Here is a 16,293-nt window from a genome sequence, read left to right as displayed (position 1 = left end):
GTTTGTACTTGAAAAACAAAAACATAGCTGGTCCATGAGCCATTTATCCGGGACTTCAAATAGCTTCAAACTTCTTTTGTTTTGTTACAAAAAAACATGGATGATGGATACTAAACAAGAATAAATACTCAGTAACCACAGTCTAAATTAGATCTCAAATCGGACAACAGATGGAGTTACGAACTAAAGTTTGTTTCTTTTGAATTTTGCGCAAAGTTACACGAGAGCTATCTGCGCTAGTCGTCCTTACTTTAGCAGTGTAAGACTAAAGGGAAGACAGCTAGTCATTACCACCCACCGCTAACTATTGGGCTAGGTACTCTTTTACCAACGAATAGTGGGATTGACCAGAAAATTATAACGCCCCCATGGCTGAAAGGGCGAGCATGTTTGGCGTGACAGGGATTCGGACCCGCGACCTCAGATTAAGAATCGAAAGTTTCTAATGGACTTTTCATTTCTTCATGCAATTCAGGACTCGACTAAGTCAGGTGGCTATGGTGCTTGAGAGTCTTGGGTTCGAATCCCTGTCACACGGAACATGCCTTTTCAACCGTGGGAGTGCTATCATATCCAATCCATTTCACTATTCATTGGTAAAAAGAGTAGCCCAAGAGTTGGCTGTGAGTGGTGATGACTAGTTGCCTTCCATTTAGTTGTCTTTCACTGCTAAAATTAAATACAGTTAGCGAAGACAGCCTGCGCGAAATTCAAAACAAACAAACGTAATGGAAGAGATCAATAAATGTATTAAAACTTGTCTTTAGCGATTACATTAGAACGAACGGAAACTAAAACTCAATTGACTTTAAGGTTTCAGTAAATATTTTACACTCAAAATTAGTTGCTTCTTATGTATAATCAAACCAGAGTCATCTAACTCTTTCTTCTTGGATTCTTCAACTCTTGTAATTTAACGCTAGGAACCAGGTTTCATATCCGTGGTGGACAGAGAATCGATAAACTATCGTGTAGCTTTGTACTTAATCACAAACGATCTATGGTAAAAAAAAAAAAAAATACTTTAATCCTTTCCAGTGGCACAGCTGAGTGTCTGCAGACTTACAACGCTAGAAATGGGGGTTCGATACCTACGGTAGAAAGAAAACAGAGAGCCCATTGTGTAACTTTGTGATTAATTACAAACAAACTATTATAAGTTAAAGAAAACAGAGAGCCCATTGTGTAACTTTGTGATTAATTACAAACAAACTATTATAAATTAAAGAAAACAGTGAACCCATTGTGTAACTTTGTGATTAATTACAAACAAACTATTATAAATTAAAGAAAACAGAGAGCCCATTGTATAACTTTGTGATTAATTACAAACAAACTATTATAAATTAAAGAAAACAGAGAACCCATTGTATAACTTTGTGATTAATTACAAACAAACTATTATAAATTAAAGAAAACAGAGAGCCCATTATGTAACTTTGTGATTAATTACAAACAAACTATTATAAATTAAAGAAAACAGAGAGCCCATTGTGTAACTTTGTGATTAATTACAAACAAACTATTATAAATTAAAGAAAACAGAGAGCCCATTGTGTAACTTTGTGATTAATTACAAACAAACTATTATAAATTATTACCGATGCGGATTTCTTTCTTATTTTAACTGCCCGTTTTGGGCAGACTACAAACATCCCATTGTGCAACTTTATGTTTAACAAGAGCCCGATCATATAACATGTAAAAATAATTGTGCTCTAAATCAGAAATTTCAGGTAAAGATACAAACTTGTAAAAGATTCAACAAAAAGAAAAGAAACACAAGTTTACTATTTATTGTGAAATCAGCCGTGATTAACTCAATGTGTTGATCACAGAACTTGAGTTCTAAACACAAGTTTACCATTTATTGTGAAATCAGCCGTGATTAACTCAATGTGTTGATCACAGAACTTGAGTTCTAAACACAAGTTTACCATTTATTGTGAAATCAGCCGTGATTAACTCAATGTGTTGATCACAGAACTTGAGTTCTAAACACAAGTTTACCATTTATTGTGAAATCAGCCGTGATTAACTCAATGTGTTGATCACAGAACTTGAGTTCTTTCCAGCGATATCTGGGAAGAACAAAATACAACATGTTCTTCTTGTACCAGGAAAGGGACGTATTATAGATTCTGAAGGAGAGAGAACAAGACACAATCATTTAAACTCTCTGTTCAGAGGGGTTGATATTGCTTAATATACGTTCTGGTGGTTAGCACGCTACATTCGTAATCGGATGGAAGATAAAAAGAAAGGATTGGGGACAAGTGGAACATACACAGAAGGTTGGACGGTTATCTTGTTTTAGACTTAAGGTTTTTACTGAGGTAGTTTTAGTTTGTTCACTTCAGTTCAAACAGTTGTACTTTCTTCACTTTACTTCAACAATTGTAATTTGTTCACTTCACTTCAACAATTGTAATTTGTTCACTTTACTTCAACGATTGTAATTTGTTCACTTTACTTCAACGATTGTAGTTTGTTCGCTTCACCTCAACGATTGTAATTTGTTTACTTCACTTCAACAATTGTAATTTGTTCACTTCACTTCAACAATTGTAATTTGTTCACTTCACTTCAACAATTGTAATTTGTTTACTTTACTTCAACAATTGTAATTTGTTCACTTTACTTCAACGATTGTAGTTTGTTCGCTTCACCTCAACGATTGTAATTTGTTTACTTCACTTCAACGATTGTAATTTGTTTACTTTACTTCAACGATTGTAATTTGTTCACTTTACAGCAACGATTGTAGTTTGTTTACTTTACTTCAACGATTATAGCTTGTTTACTTCACTCAACGATTGTAGTTTGTTTACTTCACTTCAACGATTGTAGTTTGTTTACTTCACTTCAACGATTGTAGTTTGTTTACTTCACTTCAACGATTGTAATTTGTTCACTTTATTTCAACGATTGTAGCTTGTTTACTTCACTTCAACGATTGTAGTTTGTTTACATTCACCTCAACGATTGTAATTTGTTTACTTCACTTCAACGATTGTAGTTTGTTTACTTCACTTCAACGATTGTAGTTTGTTTACTTCACTTCAACGATTGTAATTTGTTCACTTTATTTCAACGATTGTAGCTTGTTTACTTCACTTCAACGATTGTAGTTTGTTTACTTCACTTCAACGATTGTAGTTTGTTTACTTCACTTCAACGATTGTAGTTTGTTTACTTCACTTCAACGATTGTAATTTGTTCACTTTATTTCAACGATTGTAGCTTGTTTACTTCACTTCAACGATTGTAGTTTGTTTACATTCACCTCAACGATTGTAATTTGTTTACTTCACTTCAACGATTGTAGCTTGTTTACTTCACTTCAACGATTGTAGTTTGTTTACTTCACTTCAACGATTGTAATTTGTTCACTTTATTTCAACGATTGTAGCTTGTTTACTTCACTTCAACGATTGTAGTTTGTTTACTTCACTTCAACGATTGTAGTTTGTTTACTTCACTTCAACGATTGTAATTTGTTCACTTTATTTCAACGATTGTAGCTTGTTTACTTCACTTCAACGACTGTAGTTTGTTTACTTTACTTCAACGATTGTAGTTTGTTTACTTCACTTCAACGATTGTAATTTGTTCACTTTATTTCAACGATTGTAGCTTGTTTACTTCACTTCAACGATTGTAGTTTGTTTACATTCACCTCAACGATTGTAATTTGTTTACTTCACTTCAACGATTGTAGTTTGTTTACTTCACTTCAACGATTGTAGTTTGTTTACTTCACTTCAACGATTGTAATTTGTTCACTTTATTTCAACGATTGTAGCTTGTTTACTTCACTTCAACGATTGTAGTTTGTTTACATTCACCTCAACGATTGTAATTTGTTTACTTCACTTCAACGATTGTAGTTTGTTTACTTCACTTCAACGATTGTAGTTTGTTTACTTCACTTCAACGATTGTAATTTGTTCACTTTATTTCAACGATTGTAGCTTGTTTACTTCACTTCAACGATTGTAGTTTGTTTACTTCACTTCAACGATTGTAGTTTGTTTACTTCACTTCAACGATTGTAGTTTGTTTACTTCACTTCAACGATTGTAATTTGTTCACTTTATTTCAACGATTGTAGCTTGTTTACTTCACTTCAACGATTGTAGTTTGTTTACATTCACCTCAACGATTGTAATTTGTTTACTTCACTTCAACGATTGTAGTTTGTTTACTTCACTTCAACGATTGTAGTTTGTTTACTTCACTTCAACGATTGTAATTTGTTCACTTTATTTCAACGATTGTAGCTTGTTTACTTCACTTCAACGATTGTAGTTTGTTTACTTCACTTCAACGATTGTAGTTTGTTTACTTCACTTCAACGATTGTAGTTTGTTTACTTCACTTCAACGATTGTAATTTGTGCACTTTATTTCAACGATTGTAGCTTGTTTACTTCACTTCAACGATTGTAGTTTGTTTACTTCACTGTAACGATTGTAATTTGTTTACTTCACTTCAACGATTGTAGTTTGTTTACTTCACTTCAACGATTGTAGTTTGTTTACTTCACTTCAACGATTGTAGTTTGTTTACTTCACCTCAACGATTGTAATTTGGTCACTTTACTTCAAACAGTTTTACAACTGTTCACTGCACTTCAAAGGTTATAGTTTGTTCATTTAACTTAAAACAGTTGTAGTTTGTTTGCTTCACTTTAATGGATGTAGTTTGTTGAATTCGGGTTGTAGTTTCTTCAATTCGGGTTGTAGTTTCTTCAATTTGGGTTGTGGTTTGTTCAATTCGGGTTGTGGTTTGTTCACTTTATCTTCTGTTAGAAATATTATTTCGTGTATATACGATCGTAATGATATAAACCTTTCTTTTAACAGTATTAATTACAAGGTTTACTTAGACTGTTTTACTCTTGTCAATAAACATCTCTAACACTCTCGTCGATCTGCAGTTATTCAAAACTGACATTTATTCTACTAAACCCTAGCTCACATGATTTTTGAAATCCCACTCAGGGTATCAAAATTATAATATATTTTCATTACGTGGAGAGTTAAGTATATCTTACATGATACGTGTATATTTGTACATGCTAATAGATGTACGTGACGTCACAGATGTGAGCCTTTCTCTGCAAACAACTTGTATACACATAGATCATGACGAAGTCCAAACAATCCCTCACTGGCAAATGTATTACTGTAAATATATACTAAATGATGTACAACCAAAGTACTTAACGGTTCAAAGGAGGCTTCCTTCATTGATCTAGGATGTTCGTGTGTTTTTTTATGATAATTTTTGTCTTCTTTAAAAATGATATAAGTGAAACAATAAATCGTTTCGAAATTTTAAATATATATATATATATATACGTTTTGACCGTCGATACCTGTTGATCAACTGTGAGGATCTTTCTCTGTCGTGAGAGAAGAAACAGCAGGTACGAAGTACCTATCAATTTTTATTAGTTGTTTATCCGTTTTTGGATTGCGAGCAAAACTACACGAGCGCTATCTGCGCTAGCCGTCTGTAATTTAATGGTGTAATACTATAGGGAAAGCGGCTGGCTAGTCATATGTAAGACTATAGGGAAGGCGGCTGGCTAGTCATCTATAAGACTATAAGGAAAGCTGCTGGCTAGTCATCTGTAAGACTATAGGGAAAGCGGCTGGCTAGTCATTTGTAAGACTATAGGGAAAGCGGCTTGCTAGTCATCTATAAGACTATAAGGAAAGCTGCTGGCTAGTCATCTGTAAGACTATAGGGAAAGAAGCTGGCTAGTCATATGTAAGACTATAGGGAAGGCGGCTGGCTAGTCATTTGTAAGACCATAGGGAAAGCGGCTGGCTAGTCATCTGTAAGACTATAGGGAAAGCGGCTGGCTAGTCATCTGTAAGACTATAGGGAAAGCGGCTGGCTAGTCATTTGTAAGACTATAGGGAAAGCGGCTTGCTAGTCATCTATAAGACTATAAGGAAAGCTGCTGGCTAGTCATCTGTAAGACTATAGGGAAAGAAGCTGGCTAGTCATATGTAAGACTATAGGAAGGCGGCTGGCTAGTCATTTGTAAGACCATAGGGAAAGCGGCTGGCTAGTCATCTGTAAGACTATAGGGAAAGCGGCTTGCTAGTCATTTGTAAGACTATAGGGAAAGCTGCTGGCTAGTGATATGTAAGACTATAGGGAAGGCGGCTGGCTAGTCATCTATAAGACTATAAGGAAAGCTGCTGGCTAGTCATCTGTAAGACTATAGGGAAAGCGGCTGGCTAGTCATTTGTAAGACTATAGGGAAAGCGGCTGGCTAGTCATTTGTAAGACTATAGGGAAAGCGGCTGGCTAGTTATCTGTAAGACTATAGGGAAAGCTGCTGGCTAGTCATCTGTAAGACTATAGGGAAAGCGGCTGGCTAGTCATCTGTAAGACTATAGGGAAAGCGGCTGGCTAGTCATCTGTAAGATTATAAGGAAAGCGACTGGCTAGTCACCTGTAAGACTATAGGGAAAGCTGCTGGCTAGTCATCTGTAAGACTATAGGGAAAGTGGCTTGATAGTCATCTATAAGACTATAGGGAAAGCGGCTGGCTAGTCATCTGTAAGACTATAGGGAAAGCTGCTGGCTAGTCAGCTGTAAGACTATAGAGAAAGCGACTGGCTAGTCATTTGTAAGACTGTAAGGAAAGCGACTGGCTAGTCATCTGTAAGACTATAAGGAAAGCGACTGGCTAGTCATCACTACCCATCGCTATTGTTTGGGCTTTTCTTTTACCAACGAATAATGGGATTGACTGCATAAAATATAAAACTCCCACAGCATGTTTGTTGCGACAGGGATTCGAACCCGAGACTGTCAGGTTGCAACTCGAACTCCCCTACCCGCGTAGCCATGTTAGTCTGTTTGTTAGTTGTTTCCTTTGCTGTGTGCGTATATAGGTGAAGAGTATATTTTCTCATTAATAAAATTAGATATTGTTAATTAATTAAACTTACTGACTAACTGATAACGAACCAAAAAAAAAACAAAGTTAATTAATTTAACCATAACAATTTTGTTTTCTTAATATTTTTTTAAAGGTGTCACTCAATGCCTGCATAATATTTTTTTGTGTTAAAACTTCTAGCAAGTAAATATGTTAAGTTCTGAGTAATTAGGCCTAGTTTTCTCAAAGTTGGTCTAATTTTTAGATGTATCGATTTGTTTGTCTTCAAGTGAGTAGAAGCTTTCAGCTACAAAGTAAATGACTGTCCAGATGATACTCGATTGTGATCTTAAAAGTTTAGTTTGAAATGTTCTGACATAGGTGGCGCTGAAGTTAACCAGCGATTTTTAAAATTAACATCATTCGAGTTTTAAACGTTGCGCCAGTGTAATATGTAGAACCATAAAGACCGTATCTTAAGCTTCGTCTTATGAGATGAAATTGTTGATTTGGTATTGTTGATTTTGTATGTCTTATCACTAACTTCTCTGTAATATTTTGTTGATACATTTACATAAAGTGTTTCGTTGTACTCAAATTATGCTCACACAAACAAGCACATACACACAAATAAATAAAAACAAATTGAGTTTGTTTTTTGTTTATTTGTTTGTTTGTTTTTTGTGGAGTGAAATATAATGGTAAACCTAAACCAACAGCATTACGTTTATAAACAAATAATATTTACCGATGAAGGTCTGAGTGCATCATTTCTATTGGTTGATTTTATAAACAAATAATATTTACTGATGAAGGTCTGAGTGCATCATTTCTATTGGTTGATTTTATAAACAAATAATATTTACTGATGAAGGTCTGAGTGGATCATTCCTATTGGTTGATTTTATAAACAAATAATATTTACTGATGAAGGTCTGAGTGGATCATTTCTATTGGTTGATTTTATAAATAAATAATATTTACTGATGAAGGTCTGAGTGCATCACTTCTATTGGTTGATTTTATAAACAAATAATATTTACTGATGAAGGTCTGAGTGCATCATTTCTATTGGTTGATTTTATAAACAAATAATATTTACTGATGAAGGTCTGAGTGGATCATTCCTATTGGTTGATTTTATAAACAAATAATATTTACTGATGAAGGTCTGAGTGGATCATTTCTATTGGTTGATTTTATAAACAAATAATATTTACTGATGAAGGTCTGAGTGGATCATTCCTATTGGTTGATTTTGTAAACAAATACTATTTACTGATGAAGGTCTGAGTGCATCATTTCTATTGGTTGATTTTATAAACAAATAATATTTACTGATGAAGGTCTGAGTGCATCACTTCTATTGGTTGATTTTATAAACAAATAATATTTACTGATGAAGGTCTGAGTGGATCATTTCTATTGGTTGATTTTATAAACAAATAATATTTACTGATGAAGGTCTGAGTGCATCATTCCTATTGGTTGGATAAGTACCAAAAAGACATAATTTATGAGATATCTGATTTGTTACACACTGGTATACAGATCATGTAAATTGATAAATAACTTTCTCACAAACGATTGAATAAATGTTTGTTTCTTGTTGTTTTTAATTCCGCGCTTAGTAACTCAGGGTAACCGTTACTACTTTTAAAGCAATAGGCTAAAACAAAAGCAGCTGGTCAACACAATTCACTGCTAACTTTGAGCTTCCTTTTACCAACATATAGTGAGCTTAACCGTAACATTGTAACACCCTCACGCCTGAAATGGCAAATATGTTCGGGGACGGGTTTTGATCTCAAGTTAAACACCCCAACAATCAAGCCATGAAAATATTTCTTTATGTTTTCTTCATTGTCGTATATTTATTTTTTGTTTGTTTGTTTAAAAGTACACAAAAGGCTATCGGTGCTCTGCTGACCATGGATTTATAAATCCAGTTTTTAGGGGTGTGAGTCCACAGACATACCGCTGAGCCACTAGGGGAAGGTTTATTTCAACAAAAACTTAAACCATCTCTCTAATATAAACTGTTATAAAATGTTTATGTGTCCACTTATAGCTGGCAAAACACCACTGATTCTCACCAATCCTAATAAGTTTACTTTGTGCCTCCAAAGAACAGAAGCGACTTAGGATAGCTTATGTTCAGATCTTAACATTGTCTTAAATCTGTCTTCTGTCTTGAACTGCTACAACAGAGAATACTGTGTGTCATATAAAACATATCAAATATGCTGTTGGTGCGAACGTGCTTTGTAGTCGCTGCTAGAAAAACCTATACATTAGATAAGTGAAATCAGTACCAAGCAAGTTCATACCAACAGCTTATCTCTATTTCCTTAACTTTTGTTCAGGGTTACTGATGAGAAGCGAAATTCTCCTAAACTAATATTACCCAATAACACACGTTGATCTAGGTGTACATTGAAATAAACTTCCTTATACTTAGACTTTGAAATTAAACAACTTTCGGAATACTAAATTTATTTATTATTATTATTTATTATTTGGCCACTAGATGGCAGTTGCTAATATTATTGTATTAATAAGTTTTTCGTCTCAGATTTTAGTTTCTTTCGCTTTTTTTAACTTTAAGTCTTCTTGTTTATTTTTTTCGAAACTCAGTAAATTTTAACCAAAAAATAAACATTCTTATTAATAATGGAAGTTCTAACTTTCGTGAAAAGATTTTTGGCACACACAAATTAATTCTGATAAATTAAAGTTGAGATCTTTATGTGGTAGACTGCTCTCTCTGTTAAATACGATTGTACAATCACATCATTTAACGCTATAACAATAACTGTCTAATTTGTTATCAAAATAACTGTCTAATTTGTTATCAAAATAACTGTCTAATTTGTTATCAAAATAACTGTCTAATTTGTTATTAAAATAACTGTCTAATTTGTTATCAAAATAACTGTCTAATTTGTTATAACAATAACTGTCTAATTTGTTATCAAAATAACTGTCTAATTTTTTATTAAAATAACTGTCTAATTTGTTATCAAAATAACTGTCTAATTTGTTATAACAATAACTGTCTAATTTGTTATCAAAATAACTGTCTAATTTGTTATCAAAATAACTGTCTAATTTGTTATCAAAATAACTGTCTAATTTTTTATTAAAATAACTGTCTAATTTGTTATTAAAATAACTGTCTAATTTTTTATTAAAATAACTGTCTAATTTGTTATTAAAATAACTGTCTAATTTGTTATCAAAATAACTGTCTAATTTGTTATTAAAATAACTGTCTAATTTTTTATTAAAATAACTGTCTAATTTGTTATTAAATTAACTAAATTATGGTCCAAGAGCATTCAGTGTTCGCTTGTTTTGAGCATTCCAATTGTAACCGAAAATATTTAAGTCTTAGAATACCACAAATTAAGCCTGATTTGATATTTCTTTCACACTACTGTATTTCATTGTCATTAACCAATCTTTAAAATTTATTTAATTGTCAAACTTCGCTTAGAAATTTCTTGCCTTGATTTTATGTGTCAGTTAACCAATAAACAACAATTTGCTGTAGAGTAGTTCTTATATTCTGAAAATAATGTTTAGGTCGATAGTTTTAAGCAAGCTGAAAAGCCCTAAGTAACGTTTCTATCTAAACGAGGCATTATACAAAAGACGATTTTGTTTTCCTTTTGAGAAACGTAGGAGTTCAGAAAGCGCATAATGCTACGGCAATCCTGCACATTTCTTGGTGTGCAAAAATTGTACACATTTCTGATAAAAATACTGACAGAAAATAGATATATCTGTAATAATGTTTGTTATTTCCGACAGGGGAAAGGAGAAATGATAACATATTGGCTTATGGGTGAGGAGGAACATCCACGTTCCACACGTCGAGGCAACTCGAAGAAAACAGGCTGTCTGAGAGAACCGCGGAGTTCCTTGAGAAAAATACGATCTGGGTACAGTCACGACCGCAGGATGTCGCTAGAATCGCCCAAAAAATTACGTTTTGCGAAAGACGATAGTAAACAGAAGGATCTGTTGAAGAGAGAAGAACTTAGTGTTAATTCCAATACAGTTTCTCATTCTAATTACAGTCCCTTAATGTCATTGTATCTGAGAGACAAACAGCACTCCTGTCCTTGCTTAGGTCCTAGTTGTATGCGTTGTTTGAAAGATGTGTTCATTGACAAACAGACAAAAGATCTTTATTTTCTAAACTCTCCCGTGGATGATTCAGTTATCACTTTCCTCATTGGATCAAAACCTCTCAAGAAGCGTCCAATAGGAACATGTGAGACAATTCTAGGAAATAAATTGCGTTTTCCGCCATTTGATAAGAAACAGTTAATGTTTACCCAGTCAGAAAGTGAACCATTTCTTCCTAAAATTTTGGGATTGACTGGGTTGCATAGAGAAAGCTCTATGTGATAGATCTCGCACTTATTTATAAATTCATTGACATGCATAGAGAAAAAGATGTAATTTTACTTAAATTTATAGCAAATCTTTTTACAGAAACTACGAATCAATATGAAACCAATATCTTATTTCATATGGTCCAATCATTCCCTCAAGTTAAAAAGTTTCCTAATAATTCACCAGTTTTAATTAATTTATTGTGTACTATTCTTACTTTTAATTTACTTTATATTCCTTCAAAACGTGAAGGAAATCACATCAGTATTATTATAAGTTATAAAGGGTATTTATTTGTGAAAAATTATTTGATCGTTGGTGTTCTTGTGAAAAGTAAAGTGTTTTGAGTTATGTACATACTAGTGATTTTTGAACCAAACTTTCGACAGATTAATTAGAAATATTGGTATATAAACATGAAACGAAAACTCAGCGAAAATAAAGTTTCCTTTAACAACTAAACGTTCAACTTTCACGCATTTATCTTGCTTTATTTTACTCCTGGAAACCATTACTAGATTACACTACTGCCATTGGGCAGTGTTTGGTTGCTACACTTTACAGAGTTTATGCTGAGGTGGCACTTTATGATTGGTTGGTAACCAACCTATCACAGTTTAAGATATCAACACGTGATCGTACTCTAGTACATTTCGTTTTAACACATATTTATAATTGCTTTCCTCACTATAGGTTTTTATTAAATTTATTTTCACTAAAAATTCTTTAGTAGATATATCTAAGGGACCTCAGGTAAACTTAAAATGTGCTGCCATCTAGCACTACAAAGTAAAATTAATAGTAAAAAGAATGATTTAATATTTAAACTTCAGAGTTACTCAACTGAACTCGCTGACTTTTATTATTATTATTACTGTACTAGACAAGTATACGTGGTCGAAGAACAGACTAACTCTACCACTGTAAATTAATAAACTTATTATACTTATTTAAAGATATACTCTTTGATAAAAAGAAAGTACAATGATATAGAATAGAATATTCAATGGTGTTTTTATTCTACCAGGAAAATAAAATTACATACATCTAATACACACATTGTTTGTGAATACCAATATTTGTTTCAGAACTATAACAAATAATACCCTTTTCAATAATGTTTACTTTTAACATGATTTCCTATTTTTCTCGAAAATACGAAACTAATAAAACATAATTCAACATGAATTTCTATATGCGGAAAACAACAGTATCTATTTCTTTTGAGAGAGGGCACGTGTGTAGCTAAATAAATAACTTGAGTTAACAACTATAATATTAATATTTTAAATGTAAAAGTCGGTGAGAATTATTAAACATAAATTGTACTTTAGCATGTTAAAATAACTCGGTAAGACGTGATCCTTTTCTTATTCGGTTATTTCCACATTTTTTATTGTGTAAGGTATCCGATTACATATATCATTATTTTCATAAGAAGCTACCTTTAGGATTACCAATTTTGAATCTCATTTTACTAAATGGAAGGTACCCTAAGTTAAATATCACTAGGTTAATCACTAGATTATGCCAGGATTTGTCGTGTCAGATACTCTAAGCCTAGTATCACTAGGTTAACTAGACTATGTTAGGCTTTGTCGTGTTATATACTCTAAGCCTAATAATCACCAGGTTAACCAAGAGATTATGCCAGGCCTTATCGTGTCGGATACTATAAGCCTAATATCACTAGGTTAACTAGGCTATGTTAGGCTTTGTCGTGTTATATACTCTAAGCCTAATAATCACCAGGTTAACCAAGAGATTATGCCAGGCCTGATCGTGTCAGATACTCTAAGCTTAATATCATGCTGTAGGCAATATATAACAAAAATAAATGATAGCAAAATAAATAAACTTGATGAAAATAAATCATTTTAAACAAAATATCAGAAGCTCCTGTAATAAAAAATATGTTAGGAGAGAAGTGTGTTTGGTGTGACAGGGATTCGAACATTTAAACATTTCTGTAATCTAAGCTTTAAAGATTCAGTATCAGACATTTATTACTGTACTTTTTCTGACTATATATGAAAATAAGCTATGTACGTCTCATTTCGTTTCACAGTATAAAACAGAATTTAAGCTACAGTTTAAGGTCAACCAAAAAGCATATAAGTTCTGTTGGAATTTTTCGGTATACAAGACTAATCCTATATTACAGCATATAAACTTATAGTCCTTAAAGCATGCTATATTCATATAGGAGGTCCACGAAGATTAATTTTCTCATCATTCAGCTGAAATTAATAGAACCATAAAGATTAAAGTCGTCAAAGGAAACGTTTTTTGTTTGTTTTATCCGTTAAGCATTGAAGTTTCGTCTGTCACCAAATGTGCAGAATACCAAGTTCAATCTAAAGGCTCCAGAGACTTAGTTTTTAACATTCTCGTATTTATTGTTTTTGTTTCGTTTGTTGTTGTTTTTTTAATTTCGCGCAAAGCTTTGTTTGTTTGCTTGTTTTGGAATTTCGCACAAAGCTACTCGAGGGCTATCTGTGCTAGCCGTCCCTAATTTAGCAGTGTAAGACTAAAGGGAAGGCAGCTAGTCATCACCACCCACCGCCAACTCTTGGGCTACTCTTTTACCAACGAAAAGTGGGATTGACCGTAACTTTATAACGCTCTCACGGCTGGGAGGGCGAGCATGTTTGGCGCGACTCGAGCGCCAACCCGTGATCCTCAGATTACGAAGCGCACGCCTTAACGCGCTAGGCCATGCCAGGCCCTCGCGCAAAGCTACTCGAGGGCTATCTACTCTAGCCGTCCTTAATTTAGTAGTGTAAGACTAAGGGGAAGGCAGCTAGCTAGTCATCACCACCCACCGCCATCTATTGGGCTACTCTTTTACCAACGAATAGTGGAATTGACCCTCATATTATAACGCCCCCACAGCTGAAAGTTTATCCATGTTTGTCGCAACAGGGATATGAACCCGCGACCCTCGGATTTCGAGTCGCGTGGCTTAACCACCAGGTCATGCCGAGCCTCCATAGTAATATATTTAACATTAAAAGTTAGAAATACATTAAGATAAACGTTGGCATGTTGGAACCAATATTCAAATGGTTTTATCATTTCTAGCTATTACTCATTTTCATTTCTTGGTATCAGGAATACTAACTACTTAAATTCACTTTAGAAATCAAAATAGTTTTATCTAACTTAAAACTTAAGAAAATGAACAATATTAAATATAAACCAACAAACAGAAATGTTGACTTACCAAACTCACTTAAGAAATCAAAATAGTTTTATCTAACTTAAAACTTAAGAAAATGAACAATATTAAATATAAACCAACAAACAGAAATGTTGACTTACTAAACTCACTTAAGAAATCAAATACTGTTATCTGATTTAGAATTTAGAAAAGGGTGAACAATATTAGATACAATATCAGCAAACAGGAATATTAATTATTTGAGTTCATGTGTATATATATATGTTTATAATAATAAAAAGGCGCATCTGCGTGTGTGACCCCAATTTTTCCAAGCGGAAAAACCTAATATCCTGAGACTTTGCATCCATATTATGTGGACCCTGATGGTATGCGCCTGAGAATTACTACTTATTTTATTCACATGTGTGTGTATCTTTTTAACGAGACAAGTTAGAAAAATTCACACAGAAAATAGTAATCACAAACAAACATACAGATAAGTAAATAAGCGCGTGCGCACGTGCGTGTCTGTGTATGTGTCACCGCCACAGAGAAAAACATAACTAAAAACAGAATCCTAAAACTTTGCACCCATACTAAAAGGACCCTGAGGGTGCGCTCCTGGGTGTTATTAATTATCTTATGTACGTATGTGCTCATCTTTTTAATGAGGCAAGTCAGCGAAAAACCACATTAAAAGGAAGTGGTTATTTATCCAACAACTTCAAATATGTAGAAAAGTCAGTGCGTATTGGTAACAATGCGCTTCAACAATGCGCTTCAACAATGGCTTTTATGTCATGTCGCTCGGTAACAGAAGTATAACCTAATATTGTTGTTATTCCATGTACTGAAAGTATAGATTTAAATGCACGAACTATAAAATTGAAAAAAAAATGATACTTGCTGATGTTTTAGTTAAAAGTCCCTGTTGATTTGAAAGGTTTGTTTGTTATTAAAACGTTGGTGATATAACATAAAATGTCTTAATTCAAGAACGAGTTAAGACAAACTCAAGCTTGGTGTGATGCACATTGGCTCTTATATAGGTTAGTTAGCCTAACATATAGTTACATCTACCTATAACACAAACATCAGGAATATATCCACCTAGTAACTCGAGGGAAGCCTGGAACTTTTCTACATTGGCTCTTATATAGGTTAGTTAGCCTAACATATAGTTACATCTACCTATAACACAAACATCAGGAATATATCCACCTAGTAACTCGAGGGAAGCCTGGAACTTTTCTACATTGGCTCTTATATAGGTTAGTTAGCCTAACATATAGTTACATCTACCTATAACACAAACATCAGGAATATATCCACCTAGTAACTCGAGGGAAGCCTGGAACTTTTCTACATTGGCTCTTATATAGGTTAGTTAGCCTAACATATAGTTACATCTACCCATAACACAAACATCAGGAATATATCCACCTAGTAACTCGAGGGAAGCCTGGAACTTTTCTACATTGGCTCTTATATAGGTTAGTTAGCCTAACATATAGTTACATCTACCTATAACACAAACATCAGGAATATATCCACCTAGTAACTCGAGGGAAGCCTGGAACTTTTCTACATTGGCTCTTATATAGGTTAGTTAGCCTAACATATAGTTACATCTACCTATAACACAAACATCAGGAATATATCCACCTAGTAACTCGAGGGAAGCCTGGAACTTTTCTACATTGGCTCTTATATAGGTTAGTTAGCCTAACATATAGTTACATCTACCTATAACACAAACATCAGGAATATATCCACCTAGTAACTCGAGGGAAGCCTGAACTTTTCTACA

General features: G+C 33.5%; 1 protein-coding gene across 1 annotated transcript in view; it reads left to right on the top strand.

Moving 5' to 3' along the window:
* LOC143224770 (guanylate cyclase 32E-like) overlaps positions 1-11,779 on the top strand; it is an 82,529-nt gene extending 70,750 nt beyond the window's left edge. Inside the window, exon 17 of the mRNA XM_076453043.1 lies at positions 10,727-11,779. Coding sequence (XP_076309158.1) covers positions 10,727-11,329 — 603 coding nt within the window. The 3' untranslated portion in view covers positions 11,330-11,779. The remainder of the gene's footprint in view (positions 1-10,726) is intronic.
* Positions 11,780-16,293: the final 4,514 nt, after the last annotated feature.

This window comes from Tachypleus tridentatus, chromosome 9 (genome assembly GCF_004210375.1).
Source record: "Tachypleus tridentatus isolate NWPU-2018 chromosome 9, ASM421037v1, whole genome shotgun sequence".
Lineage (NCBI taxonomy): Eukaryota > Metazoa > Arthropoda > Merostomata > Xiphosura > Limulidae > Tachypleus > Tachypleus tridentatus.
The sequence above is the reverse complement of the archived record's forward strand: the minus strand, read 5'-3'. Positions and strand labels throughout refer to the sequence as shown.